Here is a 25,753-nt window from a genome sequence, read left to right as displayed (position 1 = left end):
CTTCATTCCATCTGACCTTCTTGGGGAATTTGGGTGAGGAGATTACATTCAAGGGAGAAGATATGGCCCATAGTTGTCTATGAAGTTCCTGTAGTACCCAGTGAGACCTAGAAAGGCTCTCACTTGGGTCTGAGTAGTAGGGGTGGCCAAGTCTTTTACTTTGCTAGGCAATGGCCTTATTTCACTGCCTCCTAACTCATGTCCAATGTAGACCACTTTACATGGACCAGTTTGACATTTGCTAGCCTTTGTGGTCAGATGGGCCCGTTAAAGAGCCTGCAAAACATATCCTAGGTGGTGAAGATGCTCTTCCCAAGTGGGGCTGAAAACTGCAATGGCATCCAAGTATGCCATGCAGAAGTCCTACATTCCATTCAGGACTTGATTAACCATCCTCTGAAATGTAGCAGGTGCATTTTTGTGTCCAAAAGGCATAACCTTAAACTGGTAGATGCCTCCTGGGGTAGAAACTGCAGTTTTATCCTTGGCAGGGTCTGTCAGAGCCATTTGCCAATAGCTGAGGTCAGGTCAAATGTACTGAGGAACTTGGCGGAACCAGGTTTGTCCACTAGTTAATCTGTGCTGGGTAAAGGATGGGCATCAGTTGTGGTGACTGCATGAAGAGCTCTATTGTCCACACAGAACCTCAATTCCTTGGTTCCTGGTTTTGGCACTGGTACAACTGTGCTAGCCCATGGACTTGTAGATTACTATTACCCCAGGATCAAGCATCTTCTGGACCTCTTCCTTTATGTGGAATCTGGCATGGTCTGACATGCTGTAACAGCTACTTTTCACAGGAAGACTGTCACCAGTGAGAATATCATGCTGTCCAAGGGGCCAAGTCTGGAGTCAGTGCAAACAGGGAGGCAAGCTTGATTTAACAGCTCCTTGCACTCCTCCTGTTGCAGAGTCAAATCTGAAGAGAGTTTCACTCCTTCAATTGTCTCATCTGAAGGTTGTCCCCTGAGGAGATCAGGGAGCGGCTCCCTACTCCTCCTCCTCCTTCTCCTCTTGATCAGAGGCTCGAAGCAAAGCTCCTATTTCTGTTCTGGAAAGATAAGCTTTCAGACGGTTAGTGTGATGAACCCTAGGGGCCTCCTTGGGATTGCCCAAGTCCACTAAATAATTGACCTCTCCAAGTTTACCCACAACCTTGAAGGGTCCAATCCATTTGTCCTGTAATGCCCTCTGCATTGTAGGTAGCATAACTAGTACAAGCTGGTCTAGAGTAAACTCCACCATGTTGGCCATGCCAGTGTTTAAACAGAGCCTGACCTGCTTTAAAGTTATAAGAAGCTTCTGTCATCATTTATTTTGCAATTTGTATAGCGCACCAAACCCAAAGGCATCTAGGCGCTAGGTAGTACAGAAGTTACAAGATTACATAAGTTAGTTTATGTTACTTGTCATTTATATAGCGCTTTATATATTATTGGTATGATCTCAAAGCACTGGTAGGTTGAACGCTCTCTGGAACCGCAGTTCATGTGTAGACATAGGGTGCGTGGGTGCACCAGTTATGTGTGCAGCTGATGTAATTGTCGGATGGTAGCTGCATCCTAGCGTTGGGTGTGGTGCTGAAGATATCAGTTGGATGTGTGCAGTCTGGTGCGTGGACACCAGACTGGGTTCTGGCTGTGTTAGGCCTGAAGGACGCTTATGTGAGCAACTAGGCCACACTGTCATGGGATAGCTGCGTTTTATTAGGATGGTGAGGTGTTCATGGGGTAGTGTTCGTATGTGAACAGCTATTCCGCATTTATCAGGGGTTTAGCTGTGTTCTAGTTGTGTGATGGTGTATAGTAGAAAGTAGGCGTAGTGATGTGATATGATGGTTCATCTTTAAGGTGCCGAGACCAGGCACGTGAACGGGATGGCAGGGCACACATCGAGACACAGTGGGCTGGGCGTACGGTGACAGGAGGAGGCTTACAGATATATAGTAACAACATGGGGTACAAGCAAGCAGAGTACACAGTGACACATGCACTGTGGGCACACATGGGGACGAGAGGGTTGGGTAATACATCCATACATAACATCACGGGAACAGGGTGGCAGGGAGCACAGTGACGCACGGACAGGGGCTGGGCTTACAGCGATAGGAGAATTGATGGATGGAATGGGCATTGGATGGATAGAACAAGAAATGGATGGATGAATTGATGGGATGGATGGATTAATGGATGGAATGGATGGAATACCTTACCCTCTAGTTCCTGTGTGTGCCCACCGTGCAGATGTCTGTATCTTGCTTTCTTGTTCCCCCACCCTTTAGGATGGGGAACAAGAAAGCAAGATACACAGCGACGGATCAATCTGTTTGCGACAGCGACGAACACCAAGTGTCGGATGTTCGCCAGCAGGTTCCCCCTGCCGGGGAGCATGGTGGACGCATTCTCCATCCTTTGAGAAGGCCTGTTCCTGTACGCCTGAGCCTGACAAACTCCATAGGCATCTACTTTTTGTATGGCGACACACGGCACCTTCAGCGTAGTGTCACAGAGAAATCCTACAATTTCTTTTAAGGTTTAAATATCTTTTCTTGTGAGAACTACTGTTCCCAAGAGTAGTAAAGTGAAATTGACTTTACTTATCTTTTCTCTCTGTAGATCGAGCACAGCCCATCTTATGTGGAGTGCTGGGGGTTACATACTAGCCCCTTTTTATACTTGCACATCTTGCATTTTGTATGTGACCCTCACTACTTTAAATGGCTGGTGGCAGTCGTTTAATTTTCCTACCATTGTGCTTTTCTACCGCAGGCTGAATCCTCAGCTGCAGTATAGCACCCATGGGGGACCATTGTGTCAATATGGCCCGGTCTCCTTTTGTTGCTATTTCTTGTTTGTGAGGTCTTTCTTGGCTTTTACTCTGCGTGCCAAACCAGGTTTAAGCCACTGTTCATTTTGCCTTTGGCGGCCTTCAGTACTGAAACCCGCCCCTGGTTCCAGTGTGTTTGAAAAGATAAGTAAAGTCAATTTCACTTTAATACTCATGGGAACAGTAGTTATCACAAGAAAAGGAATGATAAGATTTCTCTGACACTATGCTAAAGGTGCTGTGTGTCACCATACAAAAAGTAGATGCCTATGGAGTTGTCAGACTCCAAAAATAAAGGAAACCGATAATCCAAATCAGATCAAAATTCATGAGAGAGTGAGAAGAACAAATTACTTAACTGGTAACATTCTTTCGACTGGATGTTCCTCCAACGTATTCCTCATCTTAGATATTCCTGTCCAGCTTTGTAAAAAATTTCTAGGCAGGGGGTGTGCGTCGAGGTCCCTCGAAGGCCTCCCTCCAGCATGACGTCATCGGTTATACAATTAGTTCGCGCGGCGCCAGTTGGCTTCAGTTTTGTTTTTACCCCTCTTGTTTGTGTTTATAGTGTAGGCCGACAGGGTTCGGCCTTGCAAGAGTTAAAGTAGTGACAACATTGGACATTCTACAGAGGGGTAGAATGGGAGGGCGATGAGGAATACGTTGGAGGCACATCCAGTCCAAAGAACGTTATCAGTTGGTAAGTAACTTGTTCTTCGAATGGATTGTGTCCTCCAAAGTATTCCTCATCTTAGATAGACTCCCAAAGCAGTGTGAGAAGGAGGGAGTAGACAAAAAAAAAAAAAATCAAATGCTGAATATAGCACTGTCTTACCAAAGGCAAGTTCCTTAGAGTCGTAAGCGTCTAAACTGTAAAACTTGGTGAAAGTATGTATTGAGGACCAAGTCGCTGCATTACAAATCAACTTAATGGGGACACCCCTTTGAGCTGTCAAGGAGGCTATACCTCTTGTTGAGTGGGCCCTCAAGCCTTCCGGCGTGTCCTTACCAGACAATTTGTAGCATGCAGTAATGCCAAGTAAAATCCATCTTAACAAGGTCTGTTTAGACACCGCTTGACCCAATTTCCTTCCAGTGTAGGCAATAAAAAGTTGATCATCAACTGAGCTTGGAGAGCCTAGAAATATAAAAGCTTAATGCCCTTCTAGGGTCCAGCCTGTGGAGTCTTTCTTCCTCCTTACCGGGATGCGACGGAGAATAGAAAGCTGGTAGAATGATTTTCTGATTCAGATGGAAGTCAGAAACAACTTTAGGCAAAAAAGTGGGTTTGACCCTTATAACAACCCAGTCTTTGTGGAACACAGTATAGGGTGGCCTGGAAGATAGTGCCTGCAACTCGCTCACTCTTAATGCTACCAATAAAATGGTCTTGAAGGTTAACAACCTCAAAGGGCATGTGTGCAAAGGTTCAAATGGGGCACATATTAAAAGCTTTAGCACTATATTAAGGTCCCAAACTTGGACTTGGAAAGAAGAAGGTGGTAACACATTTGTGAGCCCTTTTAGGAAATGGATTACCATAGGAATTTTAAAATGGGAACACTCTTCCGAATAGCGCTTAAAAATGGAAAGCGCTGCCAAATAACCTTTAACGGTCCCAATATTGAGACCCTTATGTGCCAGTTATAAGAGGAAAGAACACCTCTGGGATTGAACATAGAAAAGGAGCAACATTCTTTTCTCTGCACCAGTTGCAAAAATGTTTCCAATGGCAATGGTACAGAGACTTTGTTTCTGGCCTTCTTGCCGAAAGTAACACCTCCATGCAGGATGTCATCCGGGAGGTCCCAATCCTTGCATCTCAGCCTTTCAGATACGAAGTATGAAGGTTGAGAGTGTTGCCCTCTGGATGGAGAAACTGACCCTCCCTTTGTGAGAGAAGATTCTCTCTGAGGAAGACGAATTGGAGGACAGATGGACATGTCTAGAAGGTCCGGGCACCACGTTCTCCTGGCCCAATACGGGGCAATTAGGATCATGCGGTTTCCGAGCCATCTTAACCTCCTGATGACTTGAGGAATGGCGGCAATCGGAGGTAACGCATATAGCACAGTGGGAAATCCCAATCCACCACGAATGCGTCCCCTAGAGCTCCTCTCAGAAGAAATTCCTTTGAGCAATACCTTTCGCATTTTCGGTTGATCCCGGTTGCAAACAGAACTACTTGAGGGGTTCCCCAAAAGGCGAAGATCTCTTGAAGGACTTCCTGAGCAAGCTCCAACTCGTGGGAGACTGTGCTCTGCCTGCTCAAAGCATCCGCCATTGTGTTTTCCTCCCTGGCAAGGTGAACTGCGGATAAGGAGATTCCCTCTTGAATTGCCCAGACCCGCACTGCCTCTCTGCACAGAGGTAGTGACCCTACACCACCTCCTTTGTTGAGGTAATGCATGGCCACAGTGTTGTCTGTCATTATAAGGACATTCTTCCCCCTGACCGAGGGCAGAAAGGCTTTCAGCGCTAGTCTGATTGCCCTCAGCTCTAAAAGGTTGATGTATAGTTTGGACTCCGATGGAGACCAACGACCACTGACTGTCAGATCGTTGGCATGGGCTCTCCACCCCATGAGTGAGGCGTCCGTCACTACTGTAATCTCTGGCCATGGTTGCCAAAAATGTTCTCCTTTTAGAATATTGTTCTCGCAGGTCCACCGCAGAAGGTCTTGTTCAACCCTGCTCGGAACCTGAAGTAGAGCCGCCATCTTTCCGGAGAACTGGGAGCATGGAGTCTTTAAAGCCCATTGAAGGGATCTCATTCTCAGGCGAGTCTCTGGCACTAGGAAGATGCAGGATGCCATAAGGCCAAGCAACCTCAAGAAGTCATAGGCCGGAAGATTTTGGGCCCTCTGAAATTTGGAGACCATCTGAAGAATATCTTGAGCCCTCGTCTTGGGAGGCGAGCCCTTTCCCAAGGATGTACCCAATACCGCGCCAATGTACTGGAGCTGCTGGGAAGGTGTCATCTGTGACTTCTTGAAATTGAGGGAGAAGCCCACTCTTTGAAGGGAGTGGTAGGTGACTTTTAGATGATCCAGGGCTTGCTTGGGAAAACGCGCCCTAATAATCCAATCGTCCAGGAAAGGGTAGACGTGGATTCCCCCCCCTCTCCTGAGCTATGCTGCCACTACCCACCATCAGTGTGTGAAAACCCTCAGGGCGGAGTCAATCTGAATGGTAGGACTCAGAACTGAAAGTGCAAGCCGCCATCCCCGAACCTCAGGTATTTCCTGTGCTCGAGACGAATTGGCACATGAAAATAAGCATCCTGAAGGTCCAATGACGCCAACCAATCCTGGAGTCGGATTGCCTGAAGGATCGGAGACATGGACAATTTTGAACTTGTCCTGACTGAGGAACTTGTTCAAGTGTCTCAAGTCCATAATGGGTCTCAGTCCTCGGTCCTTTCCGCTACAGGCTCTGGTTCTATAGCGCTTTTCTTTAGCAGGGTCAAAATGAACTGCAAAAGGAGCGGATCTGGAACCTTCAAAGAGCGTTTCCCCGGTGTATTGTCTCAGGGCGTCTTTAGAAATGGAAGGCAGTAAACATGGGCTATTCTTTTCAGAGCCCACGCCTCGAAAGTAATGGCTCGCCATTCTTCCAAATGCTGAGACAGTCTGCTCCCCACTGGTGACGAGTGATTCAAGCCCTCAGAGTGGTTTTGAAGTGGCATTTGTAGCCACCGATGGAACAGAGGCTGCTGCGTGAGCGGGCTTTGCACCTCCACCTCGAGGACCTCTCCTTTGGCCTCTTTGACTGGTCATTCCTCTCGCCCTCCCAAATGAGTAGAAGCGAAAAGATCTACCCCACCAAGGTTGACCTTTAGAACGAAAAGGCTGAGGTTGCCCGACAGCGGCACCTAAAATGTGGCAGCCGCCTTCGAGGTCTGCAACCTCAAGGTTCCCGTCAGCCTTGTTGCCAAAAAGATGCGACCCGTCAAAAGGCATGTTGAGAAGCCAAGCCTGCACATCAGGTGCAAAACCCAACTTCGGCAACCACGCGAACCTGCGCATCACAGTGCTTGTAGCCATGGAGCTGCTGATGCTGTCCGTAGAGTCCAACCCAGACTAAAAAGGGACTCACACATGGCCTCTTTACCGTCCTCAACAATTGCCAGGAAGCCGTCCCTTTCTTCCCCTTTGGGAAATACGCTCAGCCCCCATAGCAATGTACTCCCAGAGTACGAAGAATTTGCAAGCGCACACATGGAGTTGGCGGTTTTCAAAGCCATACTCCCCTGCAGAGAATACTTTGCACACCCATCCATACATCCATCCATCCACTTATCATCCCTATCAGGAGGATTGTAGGGTAAGCCGCTTTATTCGAGGTAGCCGTAGCTGCCCAGACCACCAGACTCTCAGGACAGCTGGATTGGATTCCAGAGAATCCCAATTCCTCACCACCCTTTTCTGAAGTGCCACTTGGAAGGATAAAACTGGATCAGTGGCTGTACCCTTGTCCAGAATCTCCGTAAGATCATCCTGATCGTAAGGTACCCGAGGTCTCGACCAACCTAAGTATTCCACAACTTTAGACATCACTTGTCTGTATGAGGAGTCTGCATGCTTCCCAGGTTCAGGCCTGCCGAATTCCAATTCCGGAGAGGTGTCAATGCCACTGGCATTGTGCAAAGACTCGCGTAGGTCCTGCATCCTACTCTCCTCAGAAATGAGGCACTCCGGCACACTCGGGGTACCACGGGGCATCCTCATCGGTTCGCTCAACTTCCTCAAAAATTAAAGTCATAGCCATGAAGAAATCCTCCTTCGGAAGAGGGGTACACAATTGATCTGGTCTGGCATCCAGAGGCTTCAATGGCGTTGATGGTGCCAACGTGGTCTTAGCCAGTGCCTTTTTGGAGGAACACTGGGTTCCAGCAGCTGTGGTGTCAAGAGGCACAGCTGGCGTCGACCCAGGCAGCATTGATGGTCTAAGGGGAGTCGATGACCCGATGGCCTTCATAGTCACCCAACGGCGTTGATTCATTCGAGGGCTTCGACAACCGCAACCTCCCACCCAGTCCGTGATCTTTAGAGTTTTTCTCCGATCAAGACCTTGAGGACTCTCGACTATGATCACGCTGTTTACCCGGGCTTGAGGGCGCACGAGTTTCGGCCGAGACCTCTCCTTCCCGGCTTCCACAGAAGGCTCCGTAGGAGGATGACCCTGCTTTGCAAAAATTCAAAAGCAATTTCACCCGGAAACCCTCCCACTCAGCAGGAGTCAATTTCTTTGACGGGCATGCCACCTTTGCGGTGCAGTTGCCGAAGACATCGGGGAAGGCGACAGACGGTGTCTACGCCGCGATCTCCTCGAGGACATAGAGGAATTACGGGAACCGCTTCCAGATCGAGACCGATTGGTCTTCTTCCTCCGAGTAGACTCATCAGTCGAAAGGCCAGCAGGTCAGGACTTCAGGGGTTCGGAAACTCTGCCTACCTTCAGTTTCCCCTTTCGTTCCCTCAAGGCTTTCCCCGTGATGGCCTGGCAGTTGGAACACAAATCCATATCGTGGCCCCCTCCAAGGCACCACAGGCAGATCTGATGCGGGTCGGTGATAGACATTTTCGAACGGCAGTCTTTTACATTTCTTTTAAACCGGACCAAGGAGTCGGAGTAGAAGACAACATCTCCGAAGGTTTTTTCGAAGAACACGTTTGCGGAAAAACGGAACTGAGACCAACGGCAAGCAGCCGAAGCTGGACAACATGTGTCAAAGATTAGGAATACTTTGGAGGTCACAATCCATTCAAAAGGAATTTGTAATATGAGAAGACCAGTGAAAAAGAACTAGCCAGGAGAGAACACTAGGGAACAATATAAGGATTACAAACCAGGAATCCTATCAAGAGAGCTGCAAAAACAGAAGGGTTAACAGACACTGCAATACATGATGGGGATCCCTGGGCTCTATGTCCGTGAAAGCATAGGTTACAAAACGACTAGTTGTACATGTAATGTTTTCTATTTAAAAGCTTTATTTATATATAGAATATCTTGTAAAGGCTGTGGAAGAGAAAAAAAGAAATCAGTGATTGGTATTCTAGTGTTCTTAATTTTTCATGATTACATGGAGAATGGTTTCCAAAGTAACCAAAGCATGCTGCATCGCCTGTCATGAACTGCATCTCATTGCACAAATATCACTGCCAAAGTTATCAATTTGGCTACCACTCCACAGGAATACTATGCAGTGCGTACCCCGCAAGTAATGCCTCATGCACAAGATCCATAATGTCTTGCTATAGGAGTTCATGTTTGCTGGGCATAAGATTTGGCCAAACACTGAACACACTCAGAACACTCAACAGCATAAAGCACGGTAATGGTTTTTGTTTACGTTTGACAATAATAGGCATGTAGCTACCTGCCACTATACTATACAGCATTAGTGTTGCACCGTTAGGATAGATTTTTTGAATGCCAACTAAGGGCAGTACCACCAGAGTATCTGGTAGCATAGCCAGGCTTGTGTTAGGAGGGAGAGAGGGCTGTAGAATCAGTACAAAGAAATTATAGTACACATATGGCCCAAGGAAACACTGAAACAATATGTATTGTAAAAACGAATGGTTTATTTAAATACAAGTAGGCTCAGAAACATCTTGGGGGAAATAAGAACCATCACAGATCATATAAACACATTATAAAAACACAACGCTATGCTTTAAAGTACACAGACCAAAGCATAGACCTGGTTCAGAAAACCTAACAGTAATTCTAGGGAAGTCAGACCTTATCCAAATTTAGTATAGGCCACACCAATTCATGGGGAGTAAAAACCATTAGTATACTTTTCTGAACAGTGGAACACTCATTCAAGGCACATTATAAACCTAGAACTACTTTGAGGATAACAGTTATTCTAGGCAAGTAACACATTTTTGTTCTAATATACAATTAAAGTTGCTTTTCTGCTCAGTGGAACACAGTCTAAGACAAGCAAACTCTTACACTAATTCAGGATTGAAAGAGGAAGACCAAGGTTAGCTACACCTAAAGAACACTTTTTAAAAATAGCAAACAGCTATTCTAGGCAGGTAAACCCCTATATTGTAATATACTATTACAGATGCTTTTCAGATCAGTGGAACACAGACTGAGGGTTAACAAAAGCTCCAACTTATTTTAGGATGACACAAAGCTAACTCAAGGTAAGTAAAACCTGTAAACGTTTTAATAAAACAGACGAGGGAAAGCAAAACCCAATATTACACTTCATGAATGACTTAATGTTATTCTAGGTAGGTAACACCTGAAGCAAGTATTCTAAACAGGCTATACAGCAACTTAGGGGAAGCAAGACCCAGGTGGTAAACCTATACACCCATTCTCTGAAATAGTTAGTGAAGCCAACAGCATTACGTTTGGTTAAGAGGCACAACCAATTCACAGGTGAGTAAATTAACCTCATATATACTTTTCAGAATGGCACAACAAATATTCAAGTTAAGCAAGAACTTTTGTAACTGTTCACTCTCAGAGTTACATTTAACAACTAACTTTTTTTTATTTTCATTCAGTTTTTACAAACTTTTTGAAAACTTTTTAAACACTTTAACTTATTAAAAAACACTTTTAAAATACATAAATTGAGTCCAAAAACAAAATTAGGAAGTACAACTAAATGGCAAACTTTCTCTTGGCTTAGCTTAAACCTTAGTATATCTCCATTCGGGAGATTTCTCTAGTTCTCGTTTATTTCTGTGCTCTTCACCCCTTCCGTTTTCAGAACTATGCGTATATAATAAGTGGCTTTCTTGTTCAGTATCTTCACTGTTCACCAAGTCAATCGTTTGCGATTGTCTTATCCTCACAATATGGAGAAGACTCCCCCAACCGAATTTGCATTTGATCAAGGAATCGCATCGTTGCAATCAGCAGGGATTTACTTTCGCCAATGTGAAGATGTATCCACCATTCTTCCAGACCATACGACAGGACTCGACTCCTCTCCTTCCTTAAGCAATTTTCTCACTGAACTTTAAGTTCGGGGCAACGCAGGATCAGATGTTTTAAATTTTCGTCTTCTTCTGCGCAGAACCTACATTTAGAGTTTCCAGCCGCAATCTTCCTTCGATGGATTAGGATCTCTTTGGTTTCATAGATGTTTAGGCGAAATTTTAAGTATAGTCTTCGTAATCGTTTACACGGTGATATAGTTAGATATTTCGCGAGTGTGTTGCGTCTTTTGGCTTCAGGTGGAGTGTTTAGCATACACTTGTGCAAAGATCTTTTTTCGTTGATTTCTATCCAGTCCCAGTCTAATAGTTTTTGTTTTACTAGATCTGGTTTCTGCCATAAAGTATCTTCGTCTGAACCCATTCTTGTGCTAGAATTTCTTTGCATTGGCGCTTCCACTCACACAATGCTGATTTTCCTTGTCCTTTGTCTTCTGTCAAGAATTTAACGGAGGGTAAGTTTGCTACTTCATGGGTTTTCCTGAACAGAGCCAGTTTGTTCCAGGTGATTCTCGCATTGAGAGTAGAGAGTCCTATCTCAAACAGTACACATGCTGTAGGTGTGCTTAGTGGGATCTGGAGAATCCTTTTCCAGAAGATGCTTTCGCAATGAGCCCATATTTTATAATCACACCCAAACATATTTTCGGCACCATAGGTGAGAATTGGGCATACTTTACTTTGGTAAAATCTTCTTACCGCCTCATAAGAAAATTTGCCATATTTTTGCTGTAAAATGGTACCCTGTGCTGTTAATAATTTGCAGCTATTTAGGAGCTTTTTTGTCATTGGGGTGTCATTTATGCTGGAGTTAATCATGGTTCCTAAATATCTTGTATGCGGCACCTTGTTTAATTTATTTGTTCCTATAGACCAAGTTGTTTTTTTTTTTACTTGCAGTTCTTCCTCTTTGGTTTTCCAATACTAAAATCTCCGATTTGGCCACATTGATCTCAAGACCCAAGTCTTCAGCAAAAGTTCTTAGTGCTGTAAGTTTTTTTTGGAGCCCTATGGGGGTCTGGTCTATAATTACCATGTCGTCCGCATACATGAAGTGATTTATTGGGACTCCATTTATGAGTGGCGGAAATGAAACAACAGATGACAGTGCTGTTCCAACTTCCGATATATAGAAGTTAAACAAGGTAGCTCCTAACGGGCACCCTTGTTTCACACCCCTCTCCGTTGGTATGGGATTGGTTAGATTTCCTTCACGATCTAGTCTCACCTGTAAATAGGTGTCGGAGTATAGATCTTTAATAGCATGGATGAGGCTCGCGTTGCATCCTCTTTCTTTGAGTTTTTCCCATAAGGTTTCTCTGTCTACACCATCAAAGGCATTCGCCATGTCGATAAAGGCCAGGTATATTTTTCGTCCTGATCTGATGGCATCGATTTTTAACAGGTTCAATATCAACAAGTTTACACTGCAGCCTATACCTTTGACAAAGCCCGACTGGCGTTCATCACATACTTTGTTTTGGTGGATCCACTTGGTCAGTTGAGCTAGCAACATCGATGCAAACACTTTCCCCGCTACATCGAGTAGGGCTATTGGGCGGTAGTTCGCGGGGTCTGTGCGAATGCCCTTCTTGTAAATCGGAACGATAATCCCGGATTTCCATGTTTTAGGGATTTTCCCTTCCTTTTTTATTGCTTTAAAAAGTGTATGACAAAAATTTCACAAGTAAGTACTTTTCAACACTTGTTATAATTTTCAAAACTGAATCCTTTACTTGTCCAGTCCTTCCCTAGTCTATTGCATGATTTCACTCAGAGGCAGAAGAGGGACCCTAGGGGTCTAGGTGCCAGGTGTAGGCAGGGTGAGATAGACCTCTGTTGCAGGCAAAAGTCAGTGTTCCTGTGGAAGACTGTTCAAACAAGTAAGTAGTTCACTTTAAAGCTAGTTAGGGTCCATGGACTTCAAAGAAGACACCCTAGGAGGATTCCAGCAGTGGGCCTGGGTGAACTGGATGAGAAGACTCCCAATCACAGAAAACACCCCAAAAGCTTTACAGAAATCACACAGGCTTAAGGTTAAGTAAATACCCCAGCCAACAGTACCACAGCACAGAATAAGAGTTGCAGCAGGAAGACTTCAGGATCTGCAGCCAGAAACCTGGTCGATAGATTCCTTGGTCATGAAGATCGAAGACGGGGATCAACGGAAAAGACTCCATGCAAGGGTTTCTTTGCGGCTGGATGCGGTTCTGTGGTTTTGGTGCCCTTTTCAGCAGCCAGAAGGAGACTGAATATCGCTGGTCGGATTCCCATCGTTTGCAAGGTCCAGCACTCTTATGAGTGGACTTCTCGGTCTCAAATCGTGTTTCTGGAGTTCCAGCAGGATGCCACCAAAGTATCAGCTCAAGTCTGAATTCGGAAGACTGTGCACCGCACAATGGCTCGAGGTCCAGGGTATTGGGGTATTGCAGCCTGCAAAGTCGCAGCACGAGATGGTACGGCTCAAAATTCAGGTCTTCTTGAGTATAGTTGATATCACCTGGGTCAGGGTCATCGTTTTCAGAGTCCCCAGGTCGCTTGGAAGGAAGGGCTACAGCAGGCTCCAGTTACACACCATACTCTCCGGTTTCTGGAAATCGTCTCAGCTGCGTTTTCCTGAATTTTCCTCTTCGGATTTGGTTCCAGTGGTCGACTTGTCAGCAGCTTCCAGGTTCTGAGTTTTTGATCATGAACTACAGCATAACATCTGCATTCTCTACCTGCATTTTACAGCAAGCAGCAGGCTGCCTGGCGGCCCAATCATGACAGCTAGCCCCACACACACTGGGAGTTTGTTCCTTTCATGCAAGGTGGAAGAAGAAGGGCTACAGAGATTTTGACTCCTCTGTGGCTTCCTGCCTTTCCAGACACTCTGGAGCCTGGGTGGGGAATCTAAAGGATTTCCGCCGAAGACGAAACAGCCACTGAGGTCGTACCCACCTACAATGGCAGGGGAGGACCTCAGAAACAGCAAATAAACTGTCCAAATAAAAAAACTTTAGAGCTCGTCTGACATCCAAATTATGCAAAACCCTCTAGGCATCGGAGTCCGGGTCTGGAAAGAAAATGGGTAAGGAAATAGACTGGTTCAGATGAAAATCGGAAACCACCTTTGGAAGGAAAGAAGGATTGGTCCGTAGGACAACCTTATCCTTGTGAAATGTGAGGAATGGATGATCTACAGACAAGGCCTGAAGCTCGCTTACACGCCTTGCCGAAGTCACCACAATCAAGAAATGGTGGCCCTTCTGTGAATTACTGAGGCTGAAATAACAGCCTGCGAGTAATAAAGACTAAAAGTCATAAAGGTAAAAGGAAAAACCACTGCCATCAGCAATTCTTGTAAAACTTGCAGTTGTAACAAAATTTGACCAGGTAAGAAAGAAAGGGGATACATTGTATCCCCCAGCACTCTACATAAGGTGGGGTGTGCTGGCTCACTCAATACAATTTAAAGGGGGATGAAAATCCTGCTTATACTTGGGAACTGTAATTCACTCAAGTACATGAAAGAGAAATTAACAGGGGAACCCATAACCCAGCCTAGGCCCAAACGTTGTAGGAAACTATTACTTCAACCATACACCATGGAGAGAATAACAAAGTTACTCACCAAAGGGACTACCTTACCCCTAGTCCATAGTACCCTTTCCTCCATACATTTGGGACATTCCGTCCTGTGAGACAGGACCGGAGCACTTTTTGTAAAAAAAAAAAAGAGCATCAAATTGAAAAATGTGTCCTCTTTTTACGCAGGGTACTGCACGCAGCCGTAATCCCCGCCCTCCTTAGCTCCACCCTGCGCATTGTCCTTCAGTCCTTTTCTATCGCCAGGTCTGAGACCATTTAAGCAATAATAGAGGATACTTATTAGAGGGGACGGCGGGCGGGCACATGGAGGAAAGGGGACTATGGACTAGGAGTAAGGTAGTCACTACGGTGAGTAACTTTGTTATACTCCTACGTCCCGTCTCCGTTCCTCCATACTTTTGGCAGATTACCAAGCACTCCTCACAGGAAAACGGGTGGATGTTAATGTTAAAGGATATTTGTACCGTGCACTATCACCACCGGAGTGGTCCCCTGGCGCTCTGAAAAAGGGAAGCAGGGGGTGAGTTAGTGGGAATAAGCTGGAAAAGTGCAAGAGAGCAGTGATGTGCTGTTGGCAGCCTCAGCCCGGTGGGTCCATTGGCTGGGCTTGGGGTGCTTTACGATTGGTAGTCATTGTGTGCTGTTGTGTGAGTCTATGTGTGTTTTCTTTTGTTGTTGCAGTGTAGTGAAGTTTGTGCGGATTGTTGTGTTTTAGGCTTGTGGTTGGTTAGAGTTTGAGAGGTGTATGCCGAGGGGTGAAATTGTAAGTGGATTGGTTAATTGGCATTGCTGTCCTTGCAATTATGTCTAAGTGTGAGGCCTGCTATCATCCACTATTTCATCTGAGTGTGGCACCTGCTAATCCTCAAAATTCCATCTAGCTGCAAGGCTGGCCAGTGATCACCATTACATCCTAGTGTGGCACTTGTTTACATTCACAGTTTCATTTAAGTGTGGCACACGCTAACATTCACATTTCTATCTAGATGCGAAGAAGGCCAACGTTAAGAATTCCATCTAAGTGTGCCACATGCTAACATTGTTACACCTGTCTAAATGTGAGACTGGCTAATGTTCACCGTTCCCTCTAGGTGTAGCACTAGTTAGCATTGGCAAGTATGTTAGTATGTAGGGCAAGACAACATTTACAGTCCAGCCAAGAATAGATTAAGGTTGGTGGTCATAAATCTCTCTAAGTATGCATGGTGTAAGACTATGGCAGCATAGGTTATGGAACAGTAAGGTAGAGTGGCGGGGGCTTTCTGGAGTAGTTTAATTGCTCTAGACCCCAGCCATGCCACACTTACAGTTTTTGTTGGTGTCTGTTGAATGCTGGCTTTATTGGCTTCTCTGCTGTCACCTGCAGACAGTACTTGGAGCCGCCTCTGAAGGGGGCTGCCCTGGGAGGGTCTGTGTTATGTGAAAGTTGCCCAATGAGGGGAGGGGACGAGACAACAGCATGAGAGCTGCAAGGGCATGGCTCTCGCAGTCTTTGATGTGCATAAAGCAAAGGAACCAATCGCAGGTGCTGGGGGGATGGGAGGCGGGCTGGAGATTCAGGAAGCGGGTCGGGGCTTAGGATGGGACAATGCCAAGCGCACCCATGGATTCAACTTTGCTTTTTTTTTTTTTTTTTTAAACAAACGCTGAAACCAAAATGGGTGCAAAGGCAGCACGATATGCTGCTTTGCAGGCAAAACTTACCTCGGAGCTGGAGATGGCTGGATGGAACTCCTTTACTGAAAGAGGTTTTTAAGAACTGTCTGCCCGAACGGAGCATCGGCTCTGAAGCTCAGGTCTAAGCAGTAATGCTTACAAAAATCAGATGGGGAAGCCCACATAGCTGCTCTGGCAATGGTTTCCCAGGGAACATATTTCTGCCGCCTTGCCCCGCACAAGATGGGCATGAATTCCTTTTTGAAGGCTAAAGGCCCTGAATGGTATACGCCTCCGAAATACAGGAAGCAATCCATATGATTGGGAGATAGTTGCTTTCGAGGCCGGCTTTCCTTTCGGGTCTCCGAAAGTCACAAAAAGCTGGGAAGAGCTACTCCGTTTAGATGTTCTGCCCAAATAGAAAACTTTAGAGCTCGTCGGACATCCAAATTATGCAATACCCTCTCGGCATTTGAGTCAGGGTCTGGAAAGAAAACGGGTAAGAAAATAGACTGGTTCAGATGAAAATCAGATATCACCTTTGGAAGGAAAGAAGTCATTGGTCGGAGGACAACCTTATCCCTGTGCAAGATGAAGAATGGATGTTCTACAGACAAGGCCCGAAGCTCGCTTACACGCCTTGCCCAAGTCACCACAATCAGAAAAGCCATTTTCCACAAAAGGAACTTCAAGTCCACTGTAGCCATGGGCTCAAAAGGTTTATGGCATAAGGCAGTGAGGACCACATTCAATTACCACTTTGGTTGCGGGTTGGGCACAGATGGATAAAGATGCAATAGACCTGCAAAGTGTATTTTAATGACAGGGTTTGTCAATGAAAAAGAGCAAGTGTCTGGACAGGTAAGCGGTGATAGCCGACAAATAAGTCCTACAAGACATGTATGCCTGAAGTTGCCAGATGAGAAACGAATGATAGGACCGTGTCGATGGCAGCTTCTCTGGGGGTCCAGCTACTTTGTTAAACAACAGTGACAGAAGCGGAGCCATTTGCTCCTTTACTGACACCTCGTCAAAGGTTTTCTAGCCGCCTAGATAATACGCATATTATTCGCAGACTAGTTGAAACTTTCTGAAGATTTGAACTCAGGCACCAGGCCGCCAAGATGCATGATTCTGGGGAGGGGTGCCACATCTGCTGATCGCTCTGGTGAAGCAGGTCGGGAATCAGCAGAAGCCTGATCAGTGAGCAGACTGACAGATGCTGAAGCTCCGAAAACCAGGATCTGGCTGGCCACCACAGGGCTATGAACAGGACAGTGCAATTCGTTATGTTCCTGAGCTTGCATAGTGCCCGGTGAATCAGAGGAAGAGGCAGGAAGGCGTAGGCTCTCATGCTTTGCCACAGAATCTCGAGAGCATCCCCCAGGGAAGAAGCTCCAAACCGTTCCTGGAAGCATAAAGAGGAAGTTTCCTGTTTAATGACATCGCAAAGAGGTCCACTTCTGGAGTGCCACAATGACGAAAAAGGTCAGAGAGGATCTCCGTGTTCAGCTCCCACTCGTAGCTGACCACCGCTCGTCAGCTGAGAGAGTATGCAGTCACTTCCAGCTCGGCCGGAATGTGCACAGCCAGCAGCCAAACACTGCTGAATGGCCCATTCCCAAATCTGAATGGCTAGATCTACAAGGGGAGGTGACCTGGTACCCCCCCTGCTTGTTGATGTAAAACATGGATACCGCATTGTCTGTGCAGATGCGGACCACTTTGTTCACAATCACTGGCTTGAAAGCTTTGAGCGCCAGGAAAATCGCCAGAAGCTCCAGATAATTTATGTGAAATTGTCTGTCCTGTGGCGACCACAGGTCGGAAACATGAAGATGATCCATTGTCGCGCCCCACCTGATAAGGGTGAGTCCGTCATAATGGTCGTTTGAGGGGAGGGCTCCTGAAAAGGAGCAACCATCGACATATTGCTAAAAGATGACCACCATAGGAGATCTGTCATCATGCAGGGTGGGACCGGAATCATTGCGGTGTCCGGGTCCACTGCCTGAAGCCAGGAGCTCCGAAGAGCCATCTGCAGGCGTTGCATTTTGAGACGAGCAAGGGGAAGAGCAAGCACGCACAAGGCCAAGAGGCCTAGAAGCCTCTGGAACCACCAGGCCAACATGCTCTCTGACGGAATGAAAACTTGACACGTGGTTAACAGATCCGCCATCCTGTCCAGTCGGGTACACTCTGCAGTCGATCGTATTCCAACGGAAAGCCAGCAATATCAGGTCCTGAGAGATCGTCATGGAGGATTTCCGCCAGTTCACCCACAGCCCAACACCGAACAGGAGCTGAAGGAGAGACTGAAGATTGCTCGAGGCTTTCACTGGACAAGGACTGCGCAGAAGCCAGTCCTCCAAATATGGATACACATGAATACCCTGTAGCCGAAGAAAAGTCGCAATGACCGACATCTTCGTGAAGACACGAGGCGCTAAGCTGAAACCAAAAGGGAGCACTCGGAATTGGAAGTGCTGGTCTCGCAGGGAGAACCGCAGAGATTTCTGATGCGGGCTCCAAATCAGGATCTGCATATACGCGTCCTGATGGTCCAAAACGCTGAGCCTGTCGCCCTTCTGAAGAGAGGACTTTATTTGGCAGGACGGGATCATCTTGAATTTCTCTTGGGGAAGAGAAAGGTTGAACTGGGAAAGGTCTAGAATGGTGCGCACACCAGCCTGGTTGGGTTTGGGCACTGTAAACGGAGAGTAGAAGCTCTCCCCTCCTTCCACTAGGGGAACAAGTTCCACTGGCTTGAGGTCTAGAAGCTTCTGGACCTCGGCTCTGAGGGAGGGCGTCCCCGACTGCTGAAAGGGAGGAAGGGTGGAGTAAGGGGGAGGGGCAAGTGGAAGCCCGTCCGAGCGATGGACAAAACCCACCGGTCTTTGGTGATGGTTTGCCACGCTTCCAGGTGAGCCGAGATTCGTCTCCCCCACCGGAGTCTCATGCAAGCGCCAAAAAATTTCATTTTACAGACTTTTCGGCAGAGAGACCATCTGTCCCTGAAGAGGAGGCTGAAGGCCGAGAGAAAAACCGACCTTGTTGCTGTCTCCAACGGGAGTTACCTCTCAGCGGATCAGCCGTACGCGACCTGCGGTCCTGGAACCCTCTGAAGCCAGAGGAGGACCAAGACTGGGATCCAGATCTCTGAACTATGACTGGTGGCTTCACTAGCACAGAGACTTGGCAGTTTGCGTGCTTGCCTTAGTATTTGTAAGCTCGTCATTCATTGAAGAATGAAACTCTTTGCAATCCAAAGGCAGGTCCAGAACTTTATCTTGGACCTTCTTCGAAAACTTTGTTGCATGAAGCCAAGCTTGACGAGAGTTGTCCACCCCAAACGTGAGGCCTCGAGCTGATGTGTCACATGGTGCGCAGCAGCCTCCAGCATATCCTGCGCCAATACCCTGGAATCTGAAAAACCGTCTTTAAACTCTTCCCGCCTGTCCCCAGGAATGAACTCCTGGAAGTCTGCCAAATCCCTGCACAGTTTCATATTCGCCACCGTCAAAATGAGCGCTGCGTTAGCCCGACGCAATTGCAGCACCAAGTTGGCAAAAACTTTCATGGCCAAGGAGTCTAGCAACTTGTCTTCCTGGGCTAGAACTTGAGCTGCGGCAGCACATGTCGCAGAGGCCGGCTTGGATTGCAGAGAGGCGGCCGCAATCACTGTTGAGGAAAGGAGCGGGCCTGACGCCAAGGCTACTTCCTCGGAGGGGTGAAGTCTAACGGGTGTCAATTATCTTATTTATATGTAGCCCAGTGTGGGATTTACCCCAGACTTTGCGGGCCTTGACCAGAACGTCCTTCTGAAGGAAGGAAGCCAGGCGCGCCTGTGGAGACAAGGTGAGCACCCCTTCCTGCAGAGCGGGTGCCTCAGGTACTGGTATGTCAAGGAGTGACATGTCCAGAACCCGGTCGTGGAATGCTCTGATAGAGCGGGGCTGGTCCTCAGTATACTGGTCTGCCTGAGGGTCGTCTAGAACGTCAGGATCCGCCGGTTGCGATGCGACCGGTGTCAAATTGATGTCTCGCTCTGCTGGCGTCTTGTCAACCGGAGGCGGAAGAGGCGGGCCGGGAGGTAGAGTTGGTACCGCTGCCAGGACGACAGGTGCCGTGACTGGATCTGCCAGGGCAGGATGCAGCACCAGGGGGCAGATCTCCCTAAAAAGGCCTTTAAAGTACCCCCTCATGGGATCAGTGTTCATAAGACTCTTAAACTTCCCAAAAAAGGCATCCTCTGCCGAAACCTTAGGAACCGAGATGGGCAGAGGCCACTCATGAGGGGCATACCCCCACGAACATAGTGAGGAAGGCTGTCAAGAGGGCCCGCAACCAACAGGGTCTACATAGACCAGTGGGGTAGAAGCAGGAAGAAGCGAGACCGTATGCATTAGTGGTTTTGAGCGCACCAGTCATAGGAAGGGCGGAACGGATACACACCGTCTCATGGACAAGGTTGTCCACCAAAAAGAAGGCTCCCGGCACCCGTCGTCGATAGCGTGGGTGTGACGGAAGAATCCAAAATGGCTACCGTAGACCACATGGGAAGGCCGACTATTTTGTGAGCATGCGAGGAGAACTGCGTCACATGTGTGGATGAGGCAGGTGACTCCACAAACTGGTCAGGGGACTTAATCGCAACTTTCGCCTTGACACAAGGATCCTCGGCAGAGCCGGTACTATGGTGCCTGGGATGTTTACTGGACATCTTGTCGTGACCCTTTGAGTTAGCCTCCAAGAGAGGAACCTCGGCCAAGCCGGTAACAGAGGAGAAACGGTCAGCGACCTCTCCCTGTGCCCCCTCAACAGAACTGGTAACAAAAAGTTGAGGAATCCACCTCTCAGACAAGACCTCAACAGGTCCCTCAGTTCTGTCGGTACACACCTTCGCCTAGATAAGAGGAACGTCGGAACAGAGTGCAGTCTTGATAGCTCCCCCGAGAGGGTCCTCAAACCATGGTTAGTACAGAAAGCCTCAACGGAGGCCTCAGGGCGCACCCCGGTGTCTGTATGGGAAGCTCCAGACAAGGAGACCTTGGAGCGAACTCCAGTACCTAATGCCTCAGCACAAATAGGCTGGCTATTAACACCCGATTGGTGAACCTCGGATCATGATCCAGTATTGGCAGGCCCCTCGCGGGATCCCTCGTAGAAAACCCTGGTACGCCTATTAGGCCTGCGAGGCACCTCAGGAGAAACCCTGGTAGCAGAGCTTTCGAAGCCCCTTCCGGACTTGGAGGACCCCAGGAAGGAGTCCCCCACAGCCAGGGTGCCCAGAAAAGTAAGGAACCTACCAGTGGCTCCGCAGAGAAAAAGACTGAAGGGGGATGTGTGGGGAGGAGCCAAGGAGAGCGGGGTTACGGCCGTGTGCGGTACCCCGCGTAAAAAGACAAAGGACACATTTTTCAATTTTATGCGTTTTTACAAAAAGTGCACCGGTCCCGTCCCACAGGACGGAATGTCCCAAAAAAAAAGACTAGGTGAGGAGAAAAAGATTCCCCTTCACCTAGGGACAAGGTAAAATAGTTACCTAGTTCATTAAAATGTTCTGGGGTTGACACGTCAGGAAGATTTATCGATATGAAAATTCTACTTAACATGTACCATCATGGACCATGATGCAATTATTGCTAAAAAAAAAAAATAAAACAAAATAAAAAAGGTGCTATAAACCGGTCTGCAACTTTCGGCCATCCAGGATTTCAGACCATAACTTCCAATGGCCCCTTCCAGCATAATAAATGGTTATGGATCAGAAATGTCAATGTGAATCATGGTGCAGAGCATGTGGTGAGCTGCAGGTTGTAGACACCCATGCAATAATATGCTACAGTTTGAAAGTAACCGTCAACTAAGGATTGGCTTAAATTGTAGGATTGCAGGTTAAACATAGATAACATTCTTTACTAATATGCAGAGATGTGAAATTGTTACCACAAGCAAGAATTAACCCAATGTGTCTAGGTGCCATCTACCTTTTTGGCCAGCTTGATGGATTCCCAATGCCTTCAGATACCGGATACTTGTGCTCTTGTCCTTGGGATTTGAAGGACTCTTTTTTGTCTGCCGCAGGACCTTAGAAAAAGCCAGCTTCATGTGCTGGTCTACTGTTTTCAACTGGAAATACCTGAAAATGATAGCGAAAAGATTTACACAATGAACTGGCCTAATTTTGCATGCAATTATGTTTTAACTGTGAACCTCAATACAAAAGGAGGGTGACTAGATGCTAGGGAGATTTATCATTTGTATGCTTCATCCCCTCTCCTAGTGAGACACCCAGCACTTTTTGCTACATCCTGAATGAGTGGAGCATTTTTCCACTTATTCATTCTTATGGGCTTTGTCTTTTGGAACTCTGTTCTCTGTGTTTCACCTTTACTTTGGACAGAGACGTCTTTATGGGAGGGCAAAAGGGGCACTTGCCCCGGGCCCCCACCTTGGAGGGGCCCCAGGAAGGAGACATATTTAAAAGAAAAAGTCAGTTTGCCTAAATCAACAAAATTAAGTATCACACATCAGGATTTTCTATGGTGTGCTGCTAAGGCTAAACCTATTTTCTGTCTGTTGTTGACACGTACATTTTGTTATGATCTTTTCATCCTGTAATGCTATGTTCACTGTGGTATACATAGTTTGCATGGCATAACACCTGTAGCATTCTCACCTTTCTGTGGTGATTAAGTTGATCATGTGCAATAGCCAAAGTTGAAATGCATATGGATACATTTGAGTGTCCCGATGGTTCAGAGGATACCTCAGTGTGTTAAGCACTCACTGCAGAGATATGCGGTCACATGCAAGATTATAATACAAAATTCCAGCAAGGTCAACTCAGCAATTCCAATGTATGAAGATGTTAAGCCTGCATGTAAATGTACTTTGTTCTATAGCACTCCAGGTGTTCTCATCACCAATGTACCTGCACTAAATAAAACTAACATAGCATCAGTATTGTGATGGTTTAGAGATTGGTTTGTTTAGATGGGGAGTTGTAAAACATAGGCAGGCACCTCCAATGAGGACAATAAAATGTTAGAGGTGTTTATGTATCCAAATTCCAGACTGTGGAATCAAAGCGTTCATGCTTGGATCCTGGCTTTGCCAGCAGACAATATGTGATCCTGGACAAATATATCACTCACAGTACTGTAGTGCCTTCTATGAAAAAGGTGTCTTCTCACATATTGGTGGCATTGTTTGGCCAATTACCTGATCTTTCCTATCATGTAGGCCATTTGAGTGGAAGGAATTCTAGACAGAAGAGACAGACCAGATATTGCAGGCTTCTTACCAACATGTTTTAAGGTCTGCTTATGTAACAACAAAAGGGTTCGGTTTTTCGTACAATTCAAAGGTTTTTCTGCACGTTTTTAAATACCGTTGCCCAAGCCTGTGTTTAGGGTGTATTTAAAGCTCTACAATAGAAAAGAGAACCCTATCTGAAATCTTTTAAGATCACATCCATTAGTATGCTGGTATTTATATACTTTCCATGATGATGCAGACAATGAAGCTAGAGTCATTCCCATTTAGAATAATATGTTTCTATAACGTTTAGATTTTTTAAAATGTTTATATTGGGTTATGTGATTTTCATATTTTCCAAGTCAGTTCTGTAAAATGGGATTATTTTACTTCAAGGTAAAAACTAGAAAATACATTGGTAAAGAGCACAAATTGTGGGAACGAATTCCAGCTACACCTCTTAATCAATGTGTGATCCTGGGTATCTCATTTAATCTCAGTTGTCAAAATTGCAAGTCCCTAAACCTTTCAAAATTGTCAGCCCTTCAGAGTGATTTCGTTGTCAGGGCATGATCTTTAAAAAAAAGACTCATTCATGGTTTCACTGGCTATATATAGTGTTGCTTCCTCTATAATGATAGTGAACATTGACATATTACACACCAAAGCCATCTGTTTCTTTGCTCTCGAAGGGCAACATGCTTGAAAACCATGTCCCACTTCTAATCTCAGTCTGTCTGGATACAGACACCTGCCTGGCATCTTCAAATCGTTATCCACTCTCTATGCTGTGTTATGTGTAGTTTTATCCTTGCTTCCCATTGGTCGTCTGTATCCATGCATGAGCACTTTTGCTGTCTCTGAGGCAGCCAATATCAGACTATTCTGGATTGTGTATCCGTCATATAATCTGTGCCCTGATGCCCAGTATACCTTCCACGTGGCCGTTATTGATGAAATGTTTGCTGTACCTATGCTTGAATACAAGTACTCTTGCGTAGAATGCTAATGTTGACCTTGAAATGCTACTTGTTTATCACTGATTACATGAATGAAGAGTGTAAGGTATCTGAAAGGAAGTTTACTATGCTTATTTTGATCTCTGCGAGGCAGCAGATCAAGCTATGGTTGTTATCGTGACATGGGGTGTGGCACACTAGATATTCTATATCCCTTAGGTCTGTTGGCAGGGGGTGGGGGGCCCAGAGGTGTTTGTGCCCCGGGCCCCAAAGTGCTTAAGATGGCCCTGACTATGGAGTCTACTTTCCCCCTTATCTCTTAAGGCATTTGTGTTTTACTTTTGCAGCACACAGCTTTTTATGGGCAGTGTTGCTGGGAACCCTTTGGATTCGCCTTTGAGATGCTTTCATTATCCTTGAGTAAATACAGTTACTAAGGATACTTTGTATTCCTCCTAAAACAAATTCCGAGAAATTGGCACACACCACCTTATGTGCAGTGCCAATGAGATACTTAGCATGCCCCTTCTCTCTGCTCCTGTGACATTAGTCACAGACAACCTTGCTAGTTATGGATGGTGGCAGTGGACGTGTTTTACCAACTATTGTGTCATTTTTTGCCGCAGACACTTCACAGTCTCGGTTATGCACAATAGCGTCACCATAGTACTAATGTGGTGGCTTCTTTTCTCGCCATTTCTAGCGTGGTCTTTCTTGGAGAGGGAGAGGGAAAGGGAGAGAGAGAGAGAGAGAGAGAATGCACGCGTGTGTGCGCGAGAGTGTGTGTGTGTGTGTGTGTGTGTGCGTGTGCGTGTGAGAGAGAGAGTGCGCGCGAGAGAGTGAGCGAGAGAGTGTGCGAGAGAGAGTGTGCGTGCGCGAGCGAGAGTGTGTGTGTGTGCGCGTGCGCCTGCGCGCGCGTGTGTGCGTGCGCGAGAGAGTGCGCGAGAGAGAGTGTGTGTGAGAGAGTGTGTGTGCGAGAGAGTGTGTGTGCGAGAGAGTGTGTGTGTGCGAGAGAGAGTGTGTGTGCGAGAGAGAGAGTGTGTGTGCGAGAGAGAGAGTGTGTGTGCGAGAGAGAGTGTGTGTGTGCGAGAGAGAGTGTGTGTGCGAGAGAGTGTGTGTGTGTGTGTGCGAGAGAGAGAGTGTGTGTGTGCGAGAGAGAGAGTGTGTGTGTGCGAGAGAGAGAGTGTGTGTGTGCGAGTGAGAGAGTGTGTGTGAGAGAGAGAGATACAGAGAGAGATTTGGCGGGTACCCTACGGTGCCCCCAGACTACGCTCCAGTGTCTTTGCAGGAACGGTAGGGGGAGGGGGTGGAGAGGGGGAAAGTTAATTCCACTGCTCTCCGAGTGCCTAAATGGAACCAGCCACCACTGTGGATCTGGCTGACCTGATTGGACAGCCACCCTCCCACCCTTTTCTGTAACAGTAAACTGCTGAGAGAGATTGCAGAAGTGTGTGGGCTGAAACTGAATAAAAGGTGAGGT

The 25,753-nt window shown here is 46.7% G+C and overlaps 1 protein-coding gene across 4 annotated transcripts in view; it reads right to left on the bottom strand.

Moving 5' to 3' along the window:
* QRICH1 (glutamine rich 1) overlaps positions 1-25,753 on the bottom strand; it is a 557,471-nt gene that overhangs the window by 93,444 nt on the left and 438,274 nt on the right. For all 4 annotated transcript variants that reach the window (XM_069643302.1, XM_069643300.1, XM_069643303.1 and 1 more), the window contains one exon: positions 22,042-22,193. In XM_069643302.1, the coding sequence (XP_069499403.1) occupies positions 22,042-22,193 (152 nt within the window). The remainder of the gene's footprint in view (positions 1-22,041; positions 22,194-25,753) is intronic.

This window comes from Ambystoma mexicanum, chromosome 2p (assembly GCF_040938575.1).
Source record: "Ambystoma mexicanum isolate Mex_15411 chromosome 2p, UKY_AmexF1_1, whole genome shotgun sequence".
In the NCBI taxonomy this organism is placed as follows: Eukaryota; Metazoa; Chordata; class Amphibia; order Caudata; family Ambystomatidae; genus Ambystoma; species Ambystoma mexicanum.
Note: the sequence above shows the minus strand (reverse complement) of the source record. Positions and strands in the feature narration are given on the sequence as shown.